We start from the raw sequence: 26808 nt of genomic DNA, 5'->3' as shown, positions 1-26808 counted from the left end.
AAAATAGAATTTATTCTTGCAAGCTTTGTTCACTCATAAATCTGTTGGAAGACGTCTGAGAAATGTGTACCATACTTTTATTTTTTTATATATCTGTTCCTAAATATATGCTTCTGTGTTTGTTTCAATATTTGGTTTTGTTCAATTTATTTTGTTCTGTGCTAACAACATTGCTGAAATTATAAGTTGATTAAAATGATGTGTTATGGCATTGTGCATGTATAGTCACCTTTACAAGTAGAGTTATGAGTATCTATTACTTGAAAGAATTATTTTTTTTTTCATGGTAGTAAACATATAGTGCAAGTATGTTCTATACACACACATAGCTTCGGTTTCTGTTTTCCTTCTAAAATTCTTGTTTTACAAGTAGTTTTTTGTTTTCAAATTTTCACCCCACTTAGAACTTTGTCAATGCACTCAATTTTTGTCCTCATTTCCTCCAAATTTTCTGCTTTTTTATTTCCAGTTCCACAAAATAAAGGTAACTTATTGACTCCTTCCTTATGCTTTCTCCTAATTGTATTCACCCCCTTAACTCTCCTACTCTTCCCTCCCAAAAATATCCCTTTGAGAAGAAAAAAAGGCTGTTTTTCTCTGCTTGACTTTAACTTGAGATAAGAATTTATTGTAGTTGCAGATTTTGAAGCTGTCTATTATCAGTGTGATGTGCCTGTGATGGAGATGCATGTTAAAAATCTGTCCGGAGAGGTACCATACTGCTAATACAGTCCATGTGAAAAGTTGTATCTTTAAGGCTAGGGAAGGTGTGAAAGGCCTAGTTCTATCTTAGTTTCCTGCTAGACAAATTTCTGTAATTTGTCTTTGATAATGACATGCAACGTTTTGCAGCATACTGGCTAGCTATATGTAGCATCATCATCACATTATCCAGAAAAGGAACCATCAGCACAAATTGTCCTTGATTCTGTATCTTGTTTCAGGTCTGTCAGACTGCACTTTTCTCCTAGTTCTGTTTCTAGAGGTCTTCATTTTAAAATTGCAAAAACTTTGCAATTGCAAAAAAAAAGTAAAATAGTTAGCCATTTTCTATTGTGGCCCTTCTGATAGGTACCTTTCCCACAGAACCTAAAGTCAGAAAGTTCTGGTCTGTTTGCTTGAAGTTCCTGCATGTGCATTATATAATACTTTTTCTTCTGTTAAGTGGAAGAAGCTTCAGAATTTTAAGGCTTTCAAAACCTGGGATTATTTTGCACTGTTAAAAGATCTGCTGGCGTTGTTTTGATGAATGTCCTCTGAATACTGAACTGCCTCTCAGTGAAGCATTCCTCTGTATTGATTGTTGTGACTATCTATTGCCTTTGAGACAACTACTTGAGTTATGAACTGGTGATATCAGTTACTATCCAGTTATTGTCCACAGATGCTGGGTAATTCTACATCTACCCTTTTCTTAGAATATTAAAGACAAGTGACTGATATTAATGGACAATCTCACACGTTCCCTAGGTATAGAGGTTATGGGTCCCCTTTTAAGTGCTATTCTGAAATGTGTTGAAAGAACCAGCTCCCTCAAACTCATTGATGACCACTGTAATGGATGCTTCCTGGGGAACAGGCTAGTGTTGCTGGTGATTTTTTGTTCATTTGTTTCTTTGTTTTTTCAATGGAATATTTTCTCAGATCTACATTTCAAAAAGCAAACCAGGCATTCTTGTGGCATATTCAGGGGCACCAGGTTTGTGATGTCCTTTGTCAGTGAATAGGAAAATAAGAACTTCTTTACTTCTTTATTCCAAGATGCAGTTGGGTTAGATAGTATTTAGGAAAGCAATGCACGTCAGTTGTACATGTCTACCATTTGAGGATAACAGAGGAAATGACACTGGCAAACAAGTCAGTTTTTCATAAGTGGGGGAGATTATAAATTTTATCTTTACCTTTTTCTGATGCACACATTTGAAAATGAAAATGCAAATGAATTTGAAAATGAAAAATGCATCCTGAAAATGAACACCAACTTTGATGTTGTGTTTGAAGTCATGTGTTATATGAAGATACGTACTGAAAAACTTGTTCCTGTAAAACTTTGTAAACAAAATAGGCTGCTTTTGGACAAACAGCAGAAGTCACTGACAACAGAATCATCCAAAAAGTTCTGTGTGGGGAATGGAGAGTTTCATTGGTTCTGATTTCACTGGATTCCGAGTTCACTGTTGATATCTCAGAAAAATAACTGATTAAGATAATTATTTTGATCTCACTTTGAAAAAAATGAAATAAAACCAAACCAAAACAACAGCAAAACCTTTCAAATAGAATTTTCAGTAATCAGAAAAAAATAAGATTTCTATAAAAGTAAGTTAATAAAAGTGGTTCAGTATAGGTCAGCACTAGAATAGAGATGCCACATAGGGTAGAACAGTAATATGATCTCATAAAGTCTCACTCATTCCTATTTCTAAGTTATGATTTAACGATATTCCTCTTTTTCTCTATATCTTCCTGAGGAAGCAGTATAAATTAGATATACAACTGGATTATGAAGTGCTTTCATGTTTGGATATTGTTAAAGTGGATATATTTTACTGTGGTCCTTAATTATGTTAATTGGGATATTTTCCATTTTGATTCATGTAGAAGAAGAAGAAATACAAGGAATGTAAGGCTTTAATTTTGTACCTCAGTTACATGTATATTCCTTTTCTGTACGGGGCAACTTTTCTCCTACACTGTTAAAGATCCTGCAGTTTTCCTTTATGTAGAGTATATAAAGCTGATTTTTTTTTTTTCCATACTAGCCAAAGGAACTACTAGTGTAATTACTGAGACAGAGCAGTACAATAAGGCAGTAATTTTCAAATTTACTTCACACCTGATTTTGAAAGGCATATATGCAAATTGGTATTCAGAGAATTTTGAATGTTTTAATTTTAAAGGGGCCAGCAGTCATTTTTTGCAGTGAGAACAGTAGGTACTAATGCAGAAAACATGCAGACTGAAAAAAATTAAGTGTGTAGTAGGCAACATCTAACTGGTTCATAAATTCCAATTATGATAGGTTTAGAAATTCTTGAGTGTGTTTTTCACATCCCCATCACTGGGGATCGTTTCTTACAGTTCTCAGAAAGTTTATGATTTGCTAGTGTTGGAACAATCTGGCAAAGTCATTTCCATTCAGTCATCCAATCAGTCATTTCCATTATGTTTTCATCTAATTCACTTTACTTGTAACGTCTCATCCTTAAACACAGATCATCTAGGTGTATCTTTTTAGGTCTGTTTTCCCCTCACCAAGAGGGAATTTAGACTTTCTCACAACTTTGTTTGCTGGTAATTCTTGACTATGTAAACAACAAGATATACTTGTTAGAATCCTATTGTCAACTTGAGGTATTTAATCCTCCTGGAGTATTATAATACCTTCATGGTTTATGCTTATATTAAAAAAAAAAAAAAAAAGTGGCAAGAGTGAAAAGATCAAGAAGTCAAGAATTTACTATTTTTGTGCTTATGTAGAGAGAATTAGTTGAAAAGATTAGTAATCTGCTATTCACCATGATGGGAAGAATTATTTTTTTTAATTTCTGAAAAAGTCTACTTTATCCTCTTTCTATACTTTATTTTTGTAAGGCTATTGCTTAGTGTCTACCTCTGCAAGGAAAAATTATTGCTAAGATGCAAAAAGGTATATTTACTTTTTTTCAAAAATTAAAATCTTTACTAGTTCTAAACTAACTTGCTTTGAATCTACCCACTGTCACAAGTTAGTTAAAAGATGATTTTTCAGTCCCTTTGTACTGTTAATTCATCCAAGATACTGTTAGTCTCATCCAAAAATCTTATATGGATATTATATTCACTAATCCAAGTTTTCAAAGCTTCCTTGGATTCATCAAATTTCAGTTGAAAGCAGCTTTTTAGGGTGATTTTTACTGTCTGCCGTGTGCTTATATGACAATTTTCCTTAAAATCTCCTCTGCTTTTAATGAATTTATCATCTACTTTTGTCAATACTAAAAAAATAGGTATTATAGCATGATTTTTCTCCTCAGTCAGCTGTACTTTAATTTTTTTCCCTCCCTTGCTGTCTTCCATTACTGAACATTTTGCTATTTATAGTGTTTGTATTTTAGGAGTCCATGTCCTCCTTTTTTTTTCCTGGTAGATGAAGCAATTCTGCAATAACGTGTACAGGCTGTGAAATGAATTGGATCACAAAACCAGAAGGGCTAGTAAACACTTATCTTTCATATTTTTACAGAAGTCTCTTATTTTTGTATTTCTAGGACTCCAAGGTTTCGGGGCTAAATAGTCTATTACTGTGCATGCTTTTTGAGAAAAGTATTTTCAGTATTAGATGAGTCTGGATGGCTTCTTTATTTATAAACAGTAAAACAGAGATGCTGCAAAAGGTTTTGACCTTGACAGTGTTGTCTTGCAGTAATTTCAGCCTCTGACGTGTTGTTATTCAGCAATGTGCAGAAAAATCTTAATGGAACCCTAAGTAGGAATATTAAGCTTGGTTATTTTATTACCACTGTTATAATTTTTCTTTATAATGTCAGTTTTAACTTTTAGTAATGTTTTGCTGGTTCCTGAGCTTCCTCTTAGAAAAGTTTTGCTGCTTTGTTAGCCAGTTGGACCTCAAACTGGCAAAAAGATACAGTTCAACCATCCTGTAATAAGTTATAATTTGAGGAAGTGGAAATAAGTAACAGATGTTGGAATTTTTCAAACAGACTTTCCACCTTGTGCTGCCAAACACTTAGATGCCACAGATAGTGAGGACAGTGTAAGAAACCAGTTATGATTACCAGATCTTGTCATTTGATTTGGGTTAAGCTTAGCAGCAGTGAAGAAAAGGTACAATATAAAAGAATATGCTGGTAAACATGGCTACTCATTCTAAAAGAACAGAAAGCTATTATTCCTGTTTTGATATGGTTGCCTTTTTCTTCAGGATAGTATTTTGAATAGGGGGAAGCAATGAGGGTAGCAAAAATATAATTTTGATAACATTATAAAATCATGATGCTACAGCTCTGTATTTTTATGTCATCTCCCTCAAGTAGAGATAAAGGCATTTTCCTACAACCTGTGTTATTTTTTTCCTACTGTTAGATTCCTCCATGACACTGAAATAATTTTGTGGGTTATGATGGTTTCTTGTTAAAATGGATTAACAAATTTAAATTGCTGAATTCTTAAAAAGCCCAGTCCAGTGGTTTATTATTCCCAAGGATGAATAAAGTATCAGAATGTTTGCTGTTTCCGTAGATTTTTCCCAGATTTTGAGGAACAGGAATTGTTTTATGTCCATATGTAATGAAGGTAGAAAAAAATAATAACTGTATTGGAGAAAGAGATTAAGTCTTAATATACTTTTTTTTTTTTTTTTTCCCTGTTTAACTACTGACTAGAATGCAGTTTCATTAGATTAAAATTTTTGGTAGATTTTTTTTTTTTTTTAAGAAGAAAAATCAGTCATTCACTGTAGTGTGAATTAGTAATACGTAATTTAATATCTTAATATACTGTTTTTCAAAGCGGTGTTATTACAGGAACATTCCAAGTGTCATATCATTACTATGTGATTTTTTTCATCAGATCAAAGATTTGTGAATCATAGAAGGTATAAAATATTGTTTTCTTCAGTGATACTGCAAACAACATAAATTTATTTATTCTCTTTTTATTCTCTTATAATTCTATTTAGCATTTGAGTATTCACATGAACTTAGGTTCATACCTAGGTATAAACTATGGGCCTCTTTAATATCTTTAATATTAATATCTTTAATATCTTTAATATCTTTAATATTGAACTTAGGTCCTCTTTAATATCTTCATCGATGATCTGGACGAGGGCATTGAGTGCACCCTCAGTAAGTTTGCAGATGACACCAAGCTAGGTGCGTGTGTCAATCTGCTCGAGGGTAGGAAAGCTCTGCAGGAGGATCTGGATAGGCTGCACCGATGGGCTGAGGTCAACTGCATGAAGTTCAACAAGGCCAAGTGCTGGGTCCTGCACCTGGGGTGTAATAACCCCATGCAGAACTACAGGCTGGGAGATGAGTGGTTGGAGAGCTGCCAGGCAGAGAAGGACCTGGGTGTATTGGTTGATAGTCGGCTGAATATGAGCCAGCAGTGTGCTCAGGTGGCCAAGAAGGCCAACAGCATCCTGGCTTGTATCAGAAACAGTGTGACCAGCAGGGCTAGGGAAGTGATCGTCCCCCTGTACTCGGCTCTGGTGAGGCCGCACCTCGAGTACTGTGTCCAGTTTTGGGCCCCTCGCTACAAGAAGGACATCGAGGTGCTTGAGCGGGTGCAGAGAAGGGCGACGAAGCTGGTGAGGGGCCTGGAGAACAAGTCCTACGAGGAGCGGCTGAGGGAGCTGGGCTTGTTCAGCCTGGAGAAAAGGAGGCTCAGGGGCGACCTTATTGCTCTCTACAGATACCTTAAAGGAGGCTGTAGTGAGGTGGGGATTGGTCTGTTCTCCCATGTGCCTGGTGACAGGATGAGGGGGAATGGGCTTAAGTTGCACCAGGGGAGTTTTAGGTTAGATGTTAGGAAGAACTTCTTTACCGAAAGGGTTGTTAGGCATTGGAACAGGCTGCCCAGGGAGGTGGTGGAGTCACCATCCCTGGAAGTCTTCAAAAGACGCTTAGATGTAGAGCTTAGGGATATGGTTTAGTGGGGACTGTTAGTGTTAGGTCAGAGGTTGGACTCGATGATCTTGAGGTCTCTTCCAACCTAGAAATTCTGTGATTCTGTGATTAGGTTGTTCAATGATTTGTTTGCAGTTTTGTTTTTGAATGGTTCCTTTCCAGAACTGGGAAAGTCATTGTACACAGATCACCAAGTTCAGTATGGATAAATTCAATTTGTTAGCCGCTATTCATAGTTTATGTAAAAGTAGTCAGTTGAATAATCAATCTGCAGGAACATAAATTGGATGCCTACTAGTTAAAGAATTGTATCCTCATTGGATGAATTCCTGTGCTTATTTCCTCTTCGATGAAAGTGTACAGAACCCAGAAAGTAACTATCCATATTTTTAGAAAGCATTTCAGTTATTACAAGGCACCCTATTTTCTGCTTTTTCTATAATGTTGCAGTTTAGGTTTAATGGGACTATGCAAGAATTATAACTGTACCAAAGTAGAATTATTTATTAATAGCATTAATGCAGAATTTTAAGTGTAAAACAACTAAAATCCTTCATTATTTCACTCATTCCACATATTTATCATAATATTTACTATGTATATATTATATACCATATCACATACCTTCATTAGATGTGTACCTGAAAGGAGAACTCCATGATTCCTGAGAAATAAATTTAGTATATAAAAATAACAAAAAACCCTGACTACTTGCTGTTGTGATTAAATCTGTTTACAACGTCCACTGTGACTCACATTCCAGGAAAAAAATAAATAAATAAATAAATTGATTTCTTTTTTACAGGAATCAAGAAAAACCACAGGATCTCTGTATATTTGAATCTACATCAAACAGTTTTCATTTGGAAGTATTGCCCAGAGAACTTATTTCAGGGAGGAAAAAACTATTTTTGAATGCTTTTTGTCTTAAGTTGATTTTCAAAGACTTTTCCTGACCTCTCCCTACTTTCTAGAGAGTAGGGTAGAAATGGTAGTATTTCTCTCCACTTTGGAATATCACTTTTCTAAAAAGATTTTTTTCTTTTATTGGAAAACACTATTATATGTTGGGCCATGACATCCCACTAAAATTCTAGTCTTAAGAATTTTTGCTTGTCAGAATTTTGCACTCCACACCCTGTAGCTCCCAGCTAAGGAATAAAAGCATGCAAATGATAGCTTTGTCAGAAAGGGAACTAGATAAGGTGACTGGGCTTTTCAGGTAAAGTGGTGCATTGATCAGCTACACTATATGAGGTACCTAGGCTAAAGGTTTTTAGAGCTGGCTCAGTGTCTCTGCATAATGTACTGTATAGCTTACATGCACCATGTGAACATGCAACCTAGCAAATTTAACAGTCTGAAAACTTTTGTATTCCATTAAAGGGGAGTTTTCATTGAGATTTCTTTTGGCCTCAGTAATTCATCCACTATACTCTGAGTTCAGGACACACACACATCCTTCTTCTTCCTTCCTTTCTTCTCTATATAATATGTAGCCATTACTTTTCTTCAATTTCTATTTCTATTCATTGTTATTTCCTGTTAGCTAAAAATACAAGTGTGTGTACAAGTTCTCAACTGTGTATGTGCTGAAATGAAACTCACAGTTTGTGTTTTTTTTACCTTCAACTCCCTTTAATAATTTCATTTGAAAGAAGATTGAGTTAGGAAGCATTGACTGTATAAAATGCTCAGTATGGCCTTTTACTACCAGAGTCCAAAGTCATTCTGAACATATCTAGAAAATTAATGTAATTAATGCTTCTATATAATAACTTCTGCTTGGAAAATATATGGATTATTTTAAAATCTTAGGTAGGAAGCTAGTTGTCCAAATTTAGTGACAAGTTCTAGAGAGTTACTTACAGTAGCTTTTTCATAGCTCAGACATATTTAAAATTCCAGCTTGGAATTCTATTCATACATGCATTAATCATTTGCCTTGTATTAGTGCTTTTTTCAAAGTCTGAAAAAGTAGTGTCGTGATATAGAGATAATTAAAATTTCCTTGATCACTGTCAGAAAAAGGAATGCATAGAAACATTTTTTAACTATAACTTCACACACTTTCTGCATGAGGGTTATGCACAATATAAGGAATTGTTTAGATTATTGAAAAAATACCTACGTACCCAAGTGTGCTTCAGTAAAAAGGATTTTAGGGTGGTGCAGTCTTTTATATATAATGGGTTAATAATATCACTGAGGTCACTTTACCTCATTTTAATAGGCACAGCTTTCAAGGAGATTCCATGGCTCTGTGTAAGGGTTAATACTACCGTGGGGCACAGCATTGGAAAAAAGTTCTTGATAAGTAATTAAATCAGTTAGTAAATGCAAAATGGCAACTTTCATTTTGTTGTGCCTATGCTAACTATGCTATACAGATTTTCTGGATTCAAGTCCTGTTTCAGGGAAAAGAGGTTCAAACTATTTTATTCTACATTGTCTATTTCCAGGTACCTAATTCTTTTCATATAATTTATGTAATGTAATAGCTGAAAGTATGTTTCTCTCTGAAAAATAAAACTGGTAGGCCTCAATACAAATTTTGAGGCCAAGTAACCGGTTCTTCAAGAGATTTCTTCAGCTCTAGTACAACAGAATTTGCTTTACTGGGTTGTATGGACAGCTGTTGCAACATTCATAATGATACATGAACTTCTGGAAGTTAAGATATGAAGGTAACCATTTATGGAGGGATTATTCCAAATGAATAAACATTTACCTTATAATAGGAAAGGACATGCCAAGCTAGTCACAACAGGCTTGCAATCCTGATCAAATTGTAATCTATATTTCCATGATATTTGAGGAAGCTAAGTAATGTAAAGGAAGTTGCACTGAAATATTCCAGAAGTCATTATCTTATAGCATTATAAATGTATTTGTAATACTTACCTGTAACATCTTGAAACATGAACGAGTCAGCAATCTGAGCCAGCAGTGTACCCAGGCAGCCAAGAAGGCCAACAGCATCCTGGCTTGTATGTGGAATAGTGTAACCAGCAGGATCAGGGAGGTGATCGTCCTCCTGTACTCAGCTCTGGTGAGGCCACACCTCGAGTACTGTGTTCAGTTTTGGGCCCCTCACTACAAGAAGGACATCGAAGCCATGGAATATGTCCAGAGAAGGGCTACGAAGCTGGTGAAGGGCCTGGAACACAAGTCCTGTGAAGAACTGGGATTGTTTAGTCTGGAGAAGAGGAGGCTCAGGGGAGTCCTCATTGCTCTCTATGGGTACCTCAAAGGAAGGTGTGGGGAGCTGGGTGTCAGCCTCTTCTCACAGATAATTAGCAACAGGACAAGAGGGAATGACCTCAAGTTGCACTAGGGGAGTTTTAGGTTGGAATTTAGAAGACATTTCTTTCAGGGGGATGGTTGGACCAGATGATTGTGGAGGTCTTTTCCAACATTAATGATTCTATGATTCTGTGAAAAAACACGTCTGTTTTTATATGCAATTACCATTCTTAAAAAACTTCTGTGAATTCCATAAAACTAAAAATGCAATGCATGTAGATTTTCTAATCTACTAAGGAAATAGGAAATCTAAACTAAAAGTGATTATACTGTAAATGGCAGTTACAGCAGCTTTGCTATTTATTTTATCCTTACTCATTAGGCAACCTTTTTTTTTTGTAGATGTTGGTGAGGAAAAGTGGTATATTGTATTTCCCTTTCTACTTCCAAAAGAAGCATAATTATTTATATTATACTGCTGTCTACCTCTCCTTTTGCTTGATACACTGTCTCTCCATAGAACTGATTGAATTTGACGGATGCATCCATGTGTTGTTCAACTCCTCCTTGCTATAGCAGCTGCCTGGTGTAACAATTTGATGTTTTGTACAGATAATCTTTGGATATAGTTGTATATCCAAATATACATCTGTATTTAGGTTTGTGGCCTATACATCTGTATTTAGGATTGTGGCCTACCGTAGGGTTATGAAAAGTAAACTTATGTGTAGTTAGGTTAGAGTCACACAGAAGACTGTAATAGTGAAGGTCTCTACTCCATCTGCAGGGAGAATAGACATTAGTTGACTCCACTGTCAGTGTAGACATCAGAGAATCACAGAATTGTCTAGGTTGGAAGAGACCTCCAAGATCACCTAGTCCGACCTCTGACCTAACACTAACCAGTCCTCCACTAAACCATATCACTAAGCTCTACATCTAAACTTCTTTTAAAGACTGCAGGGATGGTGACTCAACCACATCCCTGGACAGCCTATTCCAATGCCTAACAACCCTTTCAGTAAAGAACTTCTTCCTAATATCCAACCTAAAATGTTGTATATAGTATCAGTGCAAATCTCTGCAGTGTCTCAGAACTTCCAGGATAGGCTTGTATGTTTTCTTATACATATGTAAATAAAATTTCTAAAATTGCACTGGTTTAAAGGCTGAAAATTGTGATCCCATGGAGAACGCTGTAAAATACATAAGGAAGCTGGTCCATTATGGCAAATTGAAATACACAGTCATCATATGTAACCTCAAGCTCTGATGGTCAATTAAGTTGAAATTAAACACTAGCATGTGTTACATTAGTAATTCTAATCTTGCTGAAAGCGTTGACTGCTGTTCTCTTTTAGGCATTTTAAAAATAGAGGTGATTTTCTCTAACAAGTACTCCTTAGAGAATCTCTCTATGATTCTTAACTGAAACCAGTAAAATTTAACTCTTTTAATTAACACCAGTGAACTTTGATTTGTGGTAAGTATCTGATTCAATATTTGCATGTGTTTGTCTTCTGTTGTGTCATTCTTTTAAATAAATGTGAAGTAACAGATTTGTCATCTGCGCAGTCAAGTGAAGAACAACAGAGATTATCTAGCTAACAAAATTAATCATTTATTTTTTTCACCTTTGAGTTACTGGAAAAAAAGTTCGTGTATGTGCCCTGATAATTAAATATAATATCTGAAGATAAATCTACAAGAAAAGTTAGTTACACATTATTTAGTATAACCATGATGTGAATTTCACTGCTTCTTCGACAGGTGTTTTCCATTAGAATGCGTCTCCTCTATTCAGAACAATTTTAAGTAAATTCATAAGGAAATACCTCTTTACATGTTTATCCTGGAAAGGCAGATAGGTGTTTTATTTTATAAAACAGTCCAAAAGTTTTCTATTCTATTCTTCAAATGTAAAAATATTTTCCAGAACATATTATTGCAGTTCAGTAATATATTTCTAAGTGCCCTTGGAGACACTTAAAATTAGAAAGGAATAAAATTAATGAAACTGAAATTGCAGGTTTTTGGTAATGCTGGTGAAAGGGGTGTTTGCCTTCATAAGCGTTTGTGTAGAAGTGTTATGTTCTATGCATACATTTTTATTCATATAAATAAATGTTACACTTTATTGTTTGTGATTTTGTAAAATATTGTGTTGTATTGATACTATACTTTCATTTTAAGGTTATAATCATCTCTTAAATGACATGTAATAAAATACACTGATTTGCTATTAATTATCTTTTGAGAAATACACAGCATCAGTAATTTCCAGTAATTCTTTTTAACTCTGGAAAACAGCTCAGTTCTTATAGACAAAATGCACGTATTTCAGTTGCTTTACTTGGTTTATTGAAAAGCAGATAAACGGATTGTGTTTAGAAACAGTGACAGACTATACAGCTACATATAGACTACTGAACCACTTTATTTCAGTATTCATTCTCTCCCTGAAACCTGTTTCAGATTACAAGAAAACTAGAAGCAGCATTCACATATGCTGTCATCCCCTGGCTTTCAAAGTGCATGGTATCATGAATGGCTAAAAAAAAAATACATTTGCTTTCTGCTGTATGTATATATGAGAGGTGTAGGACAAACATAATTTAAATTTTGCAGCTGTTTAAATGAACTGTTTCAATCATAGAATCATAGAATGGCTTGGGTTGGAAGAGACCTCAAAGACCATCCAGTTTCAACCCCACTGCCATAGGGAGGGATGCCACCCACTAGATCAGGTAGCTCAGGGCCTCATTCAGCCTGGCCTTGAACACCTCCAGGGATGGGCCATCCACAACTTCTCTGGGCACCCTGTTCCTGTGTCTCACCACCCTCTGAGTAAAGAGCTTCTTCCTAATATCCAATCTAAATCTTCTCTTTTTCAGTTTAAAACCATCCCCCCTATCATTATCTACACAAGTAAAGAGTCCCTCTCCATTCTTTTTATAAGAACCCTTTAAGTATTGAAAGGCTGCAATGAGGCCTCCCCAGAGCTGTCTCTTCTCCAGGCTGAATATCCTCAGCTCTTACAGCCTCCCTTCATAGGAGAGATGCTCCAGTCCTATGATCATCTTTGTATCCCTTCTCTGGACTTGCTCTAACAGGTCCACTTCTTTCTTGTACTGGGGGCCCCAGAGCTAGATGCAGTTCTCCAAGTGGGGCCTCTCAAGGGCAGAGTAGAGGGGAATAATCACCTCCCTTGACCTGCTGGCCACCCCTCTGTTGATGCAGTCCAGAACACAGTTGGCCTTCTGGGCTACAAGTGCACACTGCTGGCTCTTGTCGAGCTTCTCATCTACCAGAACCTCCAAATCCCTCTCTGCAGGGCTGCTGTCAGTAGGTTCTTCTCCCAGTCTGTACTCATACCTGGGATTGCCCCATACCAGGTGCAGCACCTTGTACTTGGACTTGTTGAATCTCATTCAGTTCATGTGGGCCCACTTCTCCAGCTTGTCCATGTCCCTTTGGATGGCATCCCTTCCTTCTGTTGTATTAGCTGCACCACTCAGCTTGGTGTCGTCTGCAAACTTGCTGAGGGTGCACTCAATCCCATCATCTATGTCATTGATGAAGATATTGAAAAGCACTGGTCCCAAGACAGACGCCTGAGGGACACTGCTTGTCACCGGCCTTCACCTGGACATAGAGCTATTGACCACTACTCTCTGGGTGCAACCTTCAACCTTATCCACCAAATGGTCCACCCTTCAAATCCATCTCTCTCCAATTTAGAAATCAGGATGTCATGTGGGACTGTGTCAAAAGCCTTACAGAAGTCCAGATAAATGACATCAGTCAATCTTCCCTTGTCAATTGATCCAGTCACTCAATCATAGAAGGCCACCAGATTGGTCAGGCATGATTTACCCTTGTAGAAGCGATACTGGCTGTCTCGGATCACCTCCTGGTCTTGCATGTGCTTTAACATTGCTTCCAGGAGGATCAGTTCCATGATCTTGCCAGGAACAGAGGTGAAACTCACTGGTCTGTAGTTCTCTGGTTCTTCCTTTCCACCCTTTTTAAAAATGGGAGTGCTGTTTCCCTTTTTTCAATCACTGGGGACTTCCATCTGACTGCCATGACTTTTCTAATATGATGGAGAGTGGCTTGGCAGCTACATCAGCCACTTCCCTCAGAACCCTGGGATGGATGTCATCAGGCCCCATAGACTTGTAGCTATTCAGCTGCATCAGGAGATCCTGAATCTGCTCTTTGCTTACAGTGGGAGGGACTCTGCTCCCCCAGCCCCCGCCTAGAAGTTCAGGGACTTGAGGGATGTGGGAAGCCTGACTGCCAGTGAAGTCTGAGGCAAAGAAGTTGTTAAGTACCTCATCCTTCTCCATTTCTGTTGTTACCAGTCCTCCATCTACATTTTTCAGAGGTGGTACACTCTTTTTAAATTTAAAATGTGTGATTGTTTAGACCATCCTTATAAATTCTGTAAGAACTGTTGCTTTATGTAGTGTTGTGGTTTTTTTCAGCTTCATTTCTAAGAAAATATTAGATAATCAGGAAGCTAATTATCATAAGTTTCTGTTGTCACCAAATCAATTAAAGTAGCACTGTATATTTCATTTAATTGAATCTAAGTTTTGATTTTTTTTTAAAAGCAACCCGTAAACCTATGTCTCTTGGATGAGTTCTTCTTATCTGTTTTTTCTAGCAGACTATTGTTAAAATAATATGGATGTTTTCTCCCAATAGCATCAGAGACTTCTTGACATTTTGGAAGCAGAGAAGGAAGTCTTTTCAGAAAAGATAGAAGAAGCTTTGATGCAACAGTCACAAAAACATAAGGTACTGCTTTTATTTGCAAAAAAAGGAATCTGGTCTGCTCTGTAGAATTTCTGTGGAATGATCCTGCCACAGTTATTGACAGGAAAAGGAAGGTTTCTCAAGCAATAGACTGAAATGATTTTTAGCCACTCCTCTATTGTGTGCTGCAGTTTAACTTTTCATAATATTCACAGGAAGTGCTGGACAAATGTTTGGATGAAGAAAGAGAAAGAAGTAAGGAAACTGTGGCAGCTGCTATGCAGGTATCTCTTGTTAAGTAGTAAATGTTCATTTTGAATTACATATGTGTCATGAATGCTAAGTTCAGTAAGTCATCTCATAACCAAATTTGTCAAATGTTATGTTCTCATCTGTATTTAAATGAAAGTCTAGATCTAGAAAGGATTAATACATCTGCTGTATCTTACGCTTCATAGAGATAGTCTATGTAGCCTACTTTCTTCTATTTAAGTTAGCCTCTGAATTTATTTATTACAAGTCAGAAGGTTGCAGTTCAGTTGTTCATGTTACCTAAATGTCTGTTTTCATGGTCTTTCAATTAACAACATCAGTATCTTTTCATTTGAAGAGCCAGGTGGAAAGGTCAATTGATGATCTTAAGACAGCATTGTGCCTTATTTAACTTCTGTTAAATATGGTGATTTTCAATGAGGATAGATATTTGAAATCACCTAGAAATATGAACATTTCAACAAACTATGTTTAATTTCTAATGCGGGTATAAAATCCAGTATAAAATTTTAGTTGTTTGTAATGATCTGGGAAAATGAGCAATGTAGCTAGCACAGTTAGGCTATAGTAGAATGTCATGTGTATCTTCATTTATGGTATACACATGATGTCTGAGCACCTCTCTGAATAACACTCAGTAACACAGAAACCATATGTTAGGTGATTGATATCTAGGGGAAAAATGTGTGTGTAATAAAATATCTTAATAGGGCCTTTTTATTTTTGCTTACATTTTTATTATATGTTATAAATGTCAAATAAAAAAAAAAGATTCCAATGAACTACAAGAAACCATTTTATTAGTAAGTGTAGGTATTTGAGGAACCCAATATTTATTGCTATTTATAACTTTACTTGAGTAGTTCCAAGATCACCACCGAAGGACATTGCACTGACCTATAAGCTCATTAAAATGTGGAAGGGGGTTTTCAGCCAATGTTTGTTTTGAAATTCAGGCTGATGTTACTTATTTGTAGATGTTATGCAATGATGTATAGTCTTTCTGATAAATATATTTGTGAATGGTTCAGCACATATAGAGCAGTGCATTGTCCTTGTTACTTCAAATTCAATGTGTTTCTTCTGAAGATTTCATGTGATGTTTGAATATAGACATTGGAAAAAAAAAAGATGAACAGTGTTTTTTAGCTTAAGTAGCTAAGGAGCTTTGGGATGGAAGACATAGTTAAGTATGTTTTGGATACTTTGACAAAGACAGTGTTCAGGCTGCCTTTGGACTTTTTGTTAAATACTTGGAGATAAGAGCCTCCTGTAGGAGGTCCATGATGTGTGATTAAATATCACCTACACTAACATGGTTTCTGCTCCATGATTTTTGTGTTCACATTAATCAAGCTAATTATGATACAGTGTATTCACTAGGTGGGGATTTAAGATCTATGCTTGCAGCTCTTTAATTCCGTTAACTGCCAAGTCATTGTCCAGTGGTAATACCTGCTTAGTAGCACTGTAAAATAGATTTAAGTTCATAGTTTAGAAGTAGAAATATTTGTCTTATGTCTTGCCAACTGATTAATCTCACTAGAAGAAGAAATACATACGAGTTTTGCACCCATGTTGTCTATTTTCATCATTTATTTCTGCTTTCTTTGGAGACTGAAAAAAAAATAGTGGAGGAGGCTGTGCTGAAAGCAGTAGAGGAGGAAAGGAGAAATATGGAGAAGATTCATGAAGAAGAAAGAAAAATGTGGGAAGCAGAACGTGACAGACATAAAGAGAAAATTGCCCAGGCTGTTCGAGAAGCAATACAAGAGCAAAGAAAACATAATCAAGTTAGTACATTTTGGACCTGCTCAGTGTGCTTAATGTCTTTGTAATGTTGTGGTAGTATTTCTTGATATGTTATTTATCACTGCACCTTTGTGATATTTGAAATGAACTGCAGTCTTCTTGGTTTACCTTCATCTAGACTGTGTACGGACAGAATTTGGCACATTCAGAAAATTAACTCCTGTGACCTTTTCAGGCATGTGTATTGAAATGAGATGAATTGTGCACTGCAACTGCCTGTTTTTCACCAATGACTTCAAAAAGTCAACTCAAGACAACTAGCTCAGATACTGGCACCTACGTTGTAGATGGTTTATGTGACTATTGTATATATATTGAAAAGAAGTTACGTCTATTCCTTATTATCATGGAATTCCATTGTCTCTCTTAGAAAAAGATGTTTTTCTTAGACAAAAATTGAGCAGGTACAAAATAAAGAGGGTTATCAAAATTGGAAACATAAAACATTAACAAGACACAAGTGTTTCTAGAGTTATTTCTTAGAGAGATGCTACTATAAGGACAATTGTGTATCACAACACAAATTAAGAAAGACATTCCCTCTCAATTGCCAGTATTGTATTTAACTGGACATCAGGAGTTACAAATTAAGTATATTACAATAGCAGCTAAATTACTCTTCCAAAAGTTAATTTTGTAGTCTCTGCTGTTGGAAATATTTGGGGGAACAGTCTGTTTTGTTGGTGACCTACTTGTTGAAAATTCTTCAGACATATTGAAGATATTGAAACATATTGAAGATATGTTTCATCCAGATGTTAGAATTATACGTTGCTGTATTTTTTAATTAACAAGGTCTCCTGAATAACAACAACAACTAGTTTTGAATTTGAAGTAAACAGAAGTAAAATAGCATATCATACTCTTTGGAAACAGATCCCTTTCCAGCATTTAACAGAACTTTACATTTCCTTTTCAAGTATTTAACAGAAATATTAATCTCAAACCTAACTAAATTCAGCAGGTTATCTTTTGGTGCAAAGCCATTATTATACTCTGCATCTGTGTTACTTACATTTCTAGAGTAAATAAAATGATTTTACTTTGTATGTAGTTTTTTGCATGTAAGGTTATCAACAGATAAGATGTCAGTTTTCAATGTAGCAATTTTGCTATAATGATAATCGTTCAAGCACTCAAGCTCTTTACAACAAAAAAGATAAGCAGGTGACTTCAAAGCTAAATTTAAACTAAGAAATATTGCTCATGGTTTTGTTACAATAGGAATCATTTAGACTAACCAGAATAAGAATTGTTTACAGTGGTGTGGAGGAGCTGTTAACAAAAAGTCTCCCTTATGAGCAATAAAGTAGTTGTGTACTACAGTAAAGAAAAAGACTGCAGTTTTATAGCATGTGGAACTTGAAGAGATTAATAGGAGGAGGAATTAACAATGTGCTATTAATTTCATGTGCTGTTTAGTGATGTCCCTAAGGCAGATAGTTCTGTGTCCTGTAATTTACTGTGGAAATCTATGTGCCTTGAACAAAACCCACTGTCTGTAGAATAAGAAGTTTAAGAAGAGTTCTGAGGCATCCTGAGCATTTTTGGGTGAAGGGGTCCCATGACTGGTTCTGTGAGGTCAGCCAATCAGCCAAGGATCTATTTTTATGGATTTGGGGAGCATGTAAAATGTCTTGAGGATGGGAGAGTGGAAGAATAAGTTAATGTAGTGACTCAGGCTAGGTTTATGTTCCTTGTGGAATATTTTCCTGGACTTCTTATTTTTGATATGTCTTTAAAGTTTGATAACAGAGCAGGATAATGTTAGTAATTTAGTATGGATTAATGCATTCTTTCAGATAAAATCATAAGTATACTCTGATATCACTGCTTTTCTGAGGAAGAAATCCAGGCCTTCAAGAGGGCATTTTTTTGTTCAGATTAGGATGCTAGCTGATCAAATGATTGATGGTATTGAAGTATTGGAGTATAATGTTCTTATTATGATGCTGAGTTACTGGAGAATGTTGTGATTAATTCTCCTTTACTAAATATCTTGCTCCTGATGTGGCATTAATTAATTCACTTTTTTAATACTGAGTAGCTCTGACAACTTTGATAGTAACAGGAATGATTTCTCTTAGTTACAATATATGATGATTTCTCCTTTAAATTAGGTTCATTTTTCAAATACCTGATCTGAATACATTCACTTAAGTAAAATGCAGATTTTTCTTGAGATTTCCAAAGTTCTCTCATATAAAAATATAGTGTGTTTGAAGTTAATCTCTTTAATCTCTGATTAATGAGTGCAAGTTCTTTAGGGAGGATGGTCTTTCACATAGAATGTTGTTTCTTACAAAAATTTTCTTGTTACCTCTGCCAAGAAATGGCTTGCCTTCTTCTGTTGTTACTCTTATAAACATACTACAGCTACTAGAGTTCTGTAAATCTGACAACAAATGTCCTACAGAGCTAATGTGAAAGATCCTAAGGTGTCAGATGTGTCTTTGGTTTAGTGCTGAAAAACACTTGGAACTACAGACAAGCAGTTTGTCTGCTTACATTTTATTTTTAAGCCTTGTACTCAACATATTTACACTTTTTCCTTAAGATTTTTCTTTCAAGAGGTATAACTGAACTATTCACTGTCTCGCAATTATTGTTTAAAAAACATAATCTGTCAAGTCAGCTCTGTAATTGCCAAAAGTAAAACACAGTCTAACATTTTGGACAATGAAATGTAAAATTGCGGTAACATAACACTTGCCTCATTTGATTTTTCATGCTCTGTTGTATAATATTTTGTGCTTCCTGCTTCAGATTTGTCACCAGATACTATTATTATGTTTAGTATCAAGTAATGAAACAATTGAGTTTAGATGAATGTAAGTGAACATTCAACAATCTCTCCTTTTGGAATTAAGCATGTAAAAATAGCTTTAGGAGCATTATTGTTATTTCAAGAAAAAAAATGTTTTCTCACCAATGCATGAGTTTGGAACTTTGGAGAAATCAAGCAAGGAAAGAGAAGCCTGACTTGTTTTTAACAAAACTATCTCCTTTTAGTTTATCTTTTTTCAAATGATCACCAAAGGAAAGAATCTATGTGTGAGAAATAAAAGATATATTTATATTTACAAGTCTGTCTTTCTTTTTTTCTCTCTCTCTTTTTTTTTTTTTTTTCCTAAAATAGAAAAGTTTTTTTTTCCAGAATACTGTCTCCAGAGGCTGTAAGGAAAGTCCGTAAATCTGATTCCTTTCAGTTGAGTTTGGCAGCACCTGCAGGTTTTATACATGTGTTATCCAGGTGCTTAGTGCTTTTAGAAAAAATACCTTGTTTTTATTCAGACAATGGTCCTCAGGTTTGAGGAGGGTGGGATTACATTTTTAATTGGGTATAATAAGCTTTCATTCTTGAGAGAAGCAAGTAGTCTTTTAATTAAAGATAACATGCATTTGCACAGTTACTTCATGATCCTTTTACAGCACATTAGAAATTATTATAGGTGAGAAGTTTATATGTTTAGCAGACTAAACATAGGCTGGAATGTCTTCAGTATTTTTATTCTATTTTTGATACATTGTATGTTCTTTTTGTTGGTTGGTTGGTTGGTTTGGTAGTGTTTTTGTTTGTTTGTTTGTTTTCCCACTGGTAACTTCCCTGCAGGGAAGGTTTAATATATATAGTTGTTCTCTGTGTCAAGAGGAATGCTTGAAATAGAAAATTCTCCCACTAGAATGTATTATCTAGAATACTTTTTTTTGAATAAAGCAGTGGTTGCCCTGTAGATAAAGAGAATCTATAAATTTGATTGAAGCTGAAGCTTTTCCTATAGAATTTAAAATTGCAAGGAAGCTCCAAGTGAAAGAGACAATGATCAAAGATTATTTGGAAAAAAAAAAAAAAAAAGCCAAAAATTCTTTGGGAATATGAGAAGATCAATACAAATTTCAATGAAGTAGGAAGGCCATATATATTCAGTTTATAATTAGGTTAATGCAGAGTAGCTATAACAGTAGCTACAGTAGCCATAACACTACCTTGCAGAGAGCTGTCTGTAGCTTTCTGTATAGTAGTGTTAAAATTTCACAGAGCTAAGTACTTAGTTACATAAATGGGGTGAAATCTGGAAGAAAAAAAAGTTAAGATGTTAAAGACAATTTATGCATCACAATTTTGGTCTTAAAAAAAAATAATTAAAAGTGAAATGAAAGCTAGGAGCTGAGGGGTGAGCCTTGGAGTTTCAACTCCATGACATAGCTTGAAACTAATAACTCTCCAAAAAGCACTCAAAACAAAGAATCACCTTGGTCATTTCCTGAAGGCTTATACTTAAAATGTTATGTATAATCTACTGCAGTTTACACTGATTCTCAAGGGAAAACAAGCCTGAATTCATCATTTCCATAATCCATGCAGGAGATATACAATAGACTAACATGTTTTGAAGACTGCAAATAATTAGAAAGGAGGAAAAAAAAAAAAACAAACTTTATTAAAGGAAGTAACATAAAATCTGCTTCCTCTTGGACATGAGCAAAAGCACTAAGGCAAAATGATCTTACTAGTGGGAAAGTATTTCAAGAAAACTTAGACTGTAGTTTCGTTCAGCCAAGCCACAACTGAGATATACCGAGATATATGAAGAAAAAATACTTTTGTACAAAACTAAAAGGTTTGAGAAAAAAAAGAGAAAAAGCTCCCAGTAGTCTTTTCTGAGCAAGTCTTCAAACATTCAACTCATACTCCTGCGGGTTTCTGTGTTGTTATTCCATGCAACACTATAATTTCTATGTTATTATTTTAGAATATCTAATATAATTTTACTGGCAAACATCCAAATACCTGAAAAAGCTTGATTAGTTGAAAATTACTTTGTACTCTATGGACTTTAAAGTATGTTTAAGGTTTTTCCATGAGGTTATGAGTTCTAGTATAATGTCATTTCTCAGAAGGTAAAAACAGAAAATCTAGAACACACAGTGCTTAATTCTGAAAAATTAATGGCTGCTTACCTGCTATGTTATTAAAACTTTGTTTGGTATTCATGCTCATGTGCTTAAGGGAGTGCTTCTTTTAATAGTTTTGGCAAGTCTGAATCAATTTTGTATTGAATGTCTTAGGGATTTCCACACAGTCATATGTAAGTGAAAATATGAAAGTACTGGCTCTATGATTAAAGAACAAGCTTTCTTTTCTACAATTGGATTGTATTGGTTTCATCCTGATGGGCAGCTAAACTTCATCACACCACTCTCTCACTCCTCCTCCTCAAAGGAAGAGGGAGAGAAAATATGATGGAGAAGGGCTCACAGGTTAAGATAAGGACAGGGAAGTCATTCACCAATTACCATCAATATACTGGTAAAGTCTGGAAAAGTCCGCTGCATGCTGACTTTAACCATGTCTGACTTCAGAAGTGCTTTCTAATAGTTATAACCACAAACATTATAATTTGAGGGTAACTATTTTCTGAAAAACCACTAACGTTGCAGTCTGTGGTCGTATTTCCTAGATAAAATTTAGTACTGCCACCTGATCCTTGTGTGGAAACAAAAGAATTTTCCTATAAAATTGCAAACCATTATATGTTTTCTGCTGTTTTTTTTTGTAATAACTGACTGAGTGCTGGTATATAAAGTACACTGTTTCTTTCTGTCTTCCTGCAAATATACGTTTATATTCTAGTTATGTGGTTGTGATTCCTAACATATGTTTGAATGTGATTTGTCATTAAGTAATTGAGTATTTTTAAAATTTTTATTAGTTACTCTAATCTTCTAACTGACGTCAAGCGTATATGAAAACGTATATGAAAAGTCTTGTAAAGAAGCTACTTTTAGCTATAATTAAGAATGAGGCCTTTGATCAGATATCAAAAAAAAAAAAAAGAAGTGCAGTTTGTGGAGTGTTCACCCTCAGCTTCTCCTGAGAAGCCAGTCTTTTACTTTCCCTTGAATAAATTAAAATAATATTTAAAACCTCAAATAGTGCTATACCCTTTTTAGCTGAAGGTGAAATAGGGGCAAATTTTTACCATTGCAACAAAAGTCTAATTTAGGAAAAAGTTTAAATGTGGATATAGTATAACAGGAAAAAGCAAAAAAATAAAAATAAAGGAAAATTAAGCATGTACACTGAGAGGATTCAGGATTATTCAAAACTTTCTGAACTTCTGGATACTGGGAATATATAAAGAACAACGATGGACTTGTCTGAATTCTTGTCTTTCACTTTTTGGAATTTTTAGGGAAGCAAAGAAGATCCTTTATATCAACACCACATTGGGCATGAGTGTTGATCTGCTTGAGGTAGGAAGTCTCTGCAGAGGGATTTGGATAGGCTGGACTGATGGGCCAAGGGCAAAAGTATGAGGTTCAACAAAGCTAAGTGCTGGGTCCTGCACTTGGCGCACAACAACCCTATGCAGCACTACAGGCTGGTGGAAGAGTGACTTGAAAGCTGTCTGGCAAACAGGGACCTGGGGGTATTTGTCAATAGCTGGCTGAACACGAGCCATCAGCACACCCAGATGGCCAAGAAGGCCAACCATCCCAGCTTGTATCAGAAATAGCATGGCCAGCAGGACTAGGGAATGATTGTCCCCCTGTACTCAGCTCTCGTGAGGCTGCAACTCAAATACTGTGTTCAGTTTGGAACCCCTCACTGCAAGAGGTGCAGGAGCGTGACCGAAGAAGGGCAACGAAGCTGGTGAATGGTCTAGGAAATCATGTCTTATGAGGAGTGGCTGATGGAGCTGGGGTTGTTTATCATAGAGAAAAGAAGTCTCAGGGATACCTTATCACCCTCTACAATTACCTTAAAGGGGCCCATAGCGAGGTGAGGGTTAATCTCTTCTCCCAAGCACCAACTGATAAGATGGGGAAACAGCCTCAAGTTACTCCAGGAGAGGTTTAGGTTGGATATTAGGAAAAAATTGTTTACTGAAAGGGTTGTGAAGTATTGGAACAGGTTGCCCAGAGAAGTGTTTGAGTCACCATCCCTGGAGGTCTTCAAAGATGTGTAGATATATGAGCTTAGGGACATGGTTTAATGGTGGACTTGACAGTGCTAGGTTAAAAGTTGGACTAGGTAAGTGTATATGAAGTTAAAAAAGTTTGTATCACCTTTTTTCTCTTGAATTAAGTCTTGATAAATGAGTAAAGACTAGCATAATTATGGTATGCTTTGTTTATTGCCTCAATAGGCAATACAGCTTTGCTTTCACTTTTATACGTAATTTCATAGACAGCAGAGGTTGTTCTTAATTTTTGGAAATTGTCACTGTAAATGGAAAACAATTATTTACATTGTTTTAATATTTTAATATTGTTGTAATAGAATAATCTTTCACAAATGTATCTCTAGTGGTTTCTGTTTTCTTGAGATTTCTTCTTTTAGTAGACTTTATTTTAAAAGAACTTAATTGTATTTTTATTTGGACCTTCATTCAAATATTGTTTTATTTTTAAGTCGCAAGTAGCCTGATATTAAGGAAAGTTAACATACATTTATTATTTGTTAACATACTTGTTTTGTTTGTCCTACATTTACTAATGTAGGACTTTCTGCATAATAATGCATAACACCTTATCAGATCTCTAATTTGCCTTTGAGTTTAATGGAGTAAATGACTGCACTAGTTTACATTATAATATGAAACAGAGTCTTTTGAGACCTTTTGACAAATTAAGCTGCCATGAGAATATAAGAACAGAATATTTCTATAATGTGTAACTTTCTGCTACTTTTTTTTTCTGTTAGTCATGCCAGAGTTCCTTAGTGAAAGAGACCCTTGTCCCAGGATTTTTCTTTGGTAAAGTGAATTAAAATATATAAATAAAAAGATGATAATCTTAATCTTTCACAATTATGATTTTCAACATTTGCGTTCCTGAACAGTGAGGGCTATATAGCTGCACAGCTCAAATTTGGGATTTTAGACTTTTATATGCAAGAAAAATATAGTTCTGCAGGTACAATTCAGTTTTGGTTTAAAAGCAGTAAAAGGATAAATATCTTATACCTCTAAAACCTTAGCATTCCACCTGTTCTTCCAAGTGAATCTTTTCAATACCACTGAGTTCCTGCAAAAATACTTTCTGTGAAGAATTGTAAAACACCAAGAATGTGTAAGATAGCATTCTGAGATTTTGTATTTAAAGAAAGTGTCACTGCAGTTTGACAAATGTTTCTTAAACCCATAAAGTAAACAAAGCAATAAAATGCTTGTCATGTGAGCTCTCAAACATTTGTAAAGTTATGTATTTCTCCTTATTTTACCATTATCCCTGTATAAATATGTATTGTGTTTTAACTGAATACTTTAAATTGAATACTGTAAGTTTTGCAGCAAAGTATTTCTTTTCTTCTGAATCAGACAACATATGTACAAGGTAGACTTAGTCCTTCTGACATAGGAGCTTGAATGCCTGTTAATAATTAAATCTAAAAAATAAATTAATCCATCATTTATTTTTATGTTTTTATTGAAGTGAAGCAAAATGTGGGTGGGTTGTGTTTTGTTTGTTTTTACCTGTTTTTAGTTTTGCTTTCTGTGTACAAACTGTGTTGCTTAGTAAACATTATTCTGATAGAAGATTTAGTTGATACTGGATCATATCTGATATGAATTGAGGATATGAATTGTGGTCTGTAGAAGAAAAAATGTGATAACCTTATAATTTCTATGAGCATTTGAAACAGGTTTCAATTTTTTTTTACTTCTGTATTTTTTAAGGACTAGAACTTCTTTCAAAAAAAAAAAAAAAACACAACAAAAACAAACAAAAAAACCCAAGAAACTAAAGTAATATTTCTGAATAGCTATATTGTTATGTTTCTCTTCTATAAAAATAAATAAATAAATTCCATCCTATTAAATTTTGATGGCAGCTTACTATTTATTCACTAACAGTGAATGCAGTAAGAAAGCTTAAGTCTGCTGATATTGAGTAGCGGAAGTACATCACATCCCTGCTTCATTCTGCAGGTGCACTGATAGTATTTCTGCTACATCCACTTTTGAATGTCTAGTGTAAAAGCATAGGAATTACAAATGCATCACAAATGGCTTCTGAGAAGTAAAAATTGCTTCAATCAATCAAACAAGTGAACTCTAACTACCTGTTCCCAAGGCCCTATCTCAGATATGAAATTTCAGCTGAGGTCCACTATTTATTCAATCTATTATTCTGTATCCACACTTTCAAAGATAATGTACAGTGAATCCTGTGATTTTTCTGATTAGTCTTAAATAAATAAATAATCCTCTCTTTTCCCTTTTTCCTTTCCTCTCTCTCTTTCCTCATCCAAATAGTTTAACACATACTGTGTCATTATTTTTACTGGATGTTGTCTAATTTTCTTATGATATTAACCTTTTGTGTGTTTCAGGAATTTTGGTTGTCATCTCATGTTCCTGAATTTTGAAAACAAAACTCTTGGCTAAATATTGTTGTTACTTCTTTCATGAGTGACTTTGGGATGCCGGGACTTAATCTTTAGGACAGTGAGTTTAGTCCAGGAAAATTTTTCCTTAGCTGATAACTTATGCAAATAAGTTGTATTGGAGGTGATATATGTGTTTTAAGTTGTTCCCGGCTTTCTCTATTTTATTGTACTTCTAGTACTCAATCAGAATTGATTTAGTGTCATATTAATTTGGGGCAGGGAAGTAACTATTATAGTTAAAAAAAAAAAAAAAGTAATGATAAACTTCCAGTAGGAAAGAAAAGGATGAACTGAATTATATTTGTGAAATACTTGTAATATTTACACTTAACATGTTTTCCTTTCACAAAGGAAATTGTCAAGGAAGCATTAATGGAGGAGCAAAAACGAAGTGAAAAGGCAATCGAAGAAGCTGTGAAAAGGACAAGGGAGGAACTGCTGGAATATATTAAAGAGCAGAAAAGGGTAAGTTACCAGTGGCTAACGGGTTTTATTTCCTGAAGTGAGAAATTGATGAAGTTTATTAATCCTGAAGCTTGTCTTGAAATGCACAGAAAAACAGAAGTTTTATCTTCAGATTTTTCACTACTTTTTTCAAACAACTTCTGTTAGTATAATAAAGTTCTTCATGAATATTTGTAGACTTATAAGTTAATGACAAATCAAAAAGCAGAAATGAAT

At 35.1% G+C, this 26808-nt stretch overlaps 1 protein-coding gene across 8 annotated transcripts in view; it reads left to right on the top strand.

Moving 5' to 3' along the window:
• The window catches only part of CCDC91 (coiled-coil domain containing 91), a 164785-nt gene that overhangs the window by 101253 nt on the left and 36724 nt on the right, over window positions 1–26808 (top strand). For all 8 annotated transcript variants that reach the window (XM_032198555.1, XM_032198531.1, XM_032198562.1 and 5 more), the window contains 4 exons: window positions 14592–14684; window positions 14858–14926; window positions 16532–16708; window positions 26479–26592. In XM_032198555.1, the coding sequence (XP_032054446.1) occupies window positions 14592–14684; window positions 14858–14926; window positions 16532–16708; window positions 26479–26592 (453 nt within the window). The remainder of the gene's footprint in view (window positions 1–14591; window positions 14685–14857; window positions 14927–16531; window positions 16709–26478; window positions 26593–26808) is intronic.

This window comes from Aythya fuligula, chromosome 1 (assembly GCF_009819795.1).
Source record: "Aythya fuligula isolate bAytFul2 chromosome 1, bAytFul2.pri, whole genome shotgun sequence".
Classification (NCBI taxonomy): Eukaryota; Metazoa; Chordata; class Aves; order Anseriformes; family Anatidae; genus Aythya; species Aythya fuligula.
Note: the sequence above shows the minus strand (reverse complement) of the source record. Positions and strands in the feature narration are given on the sequence as shown.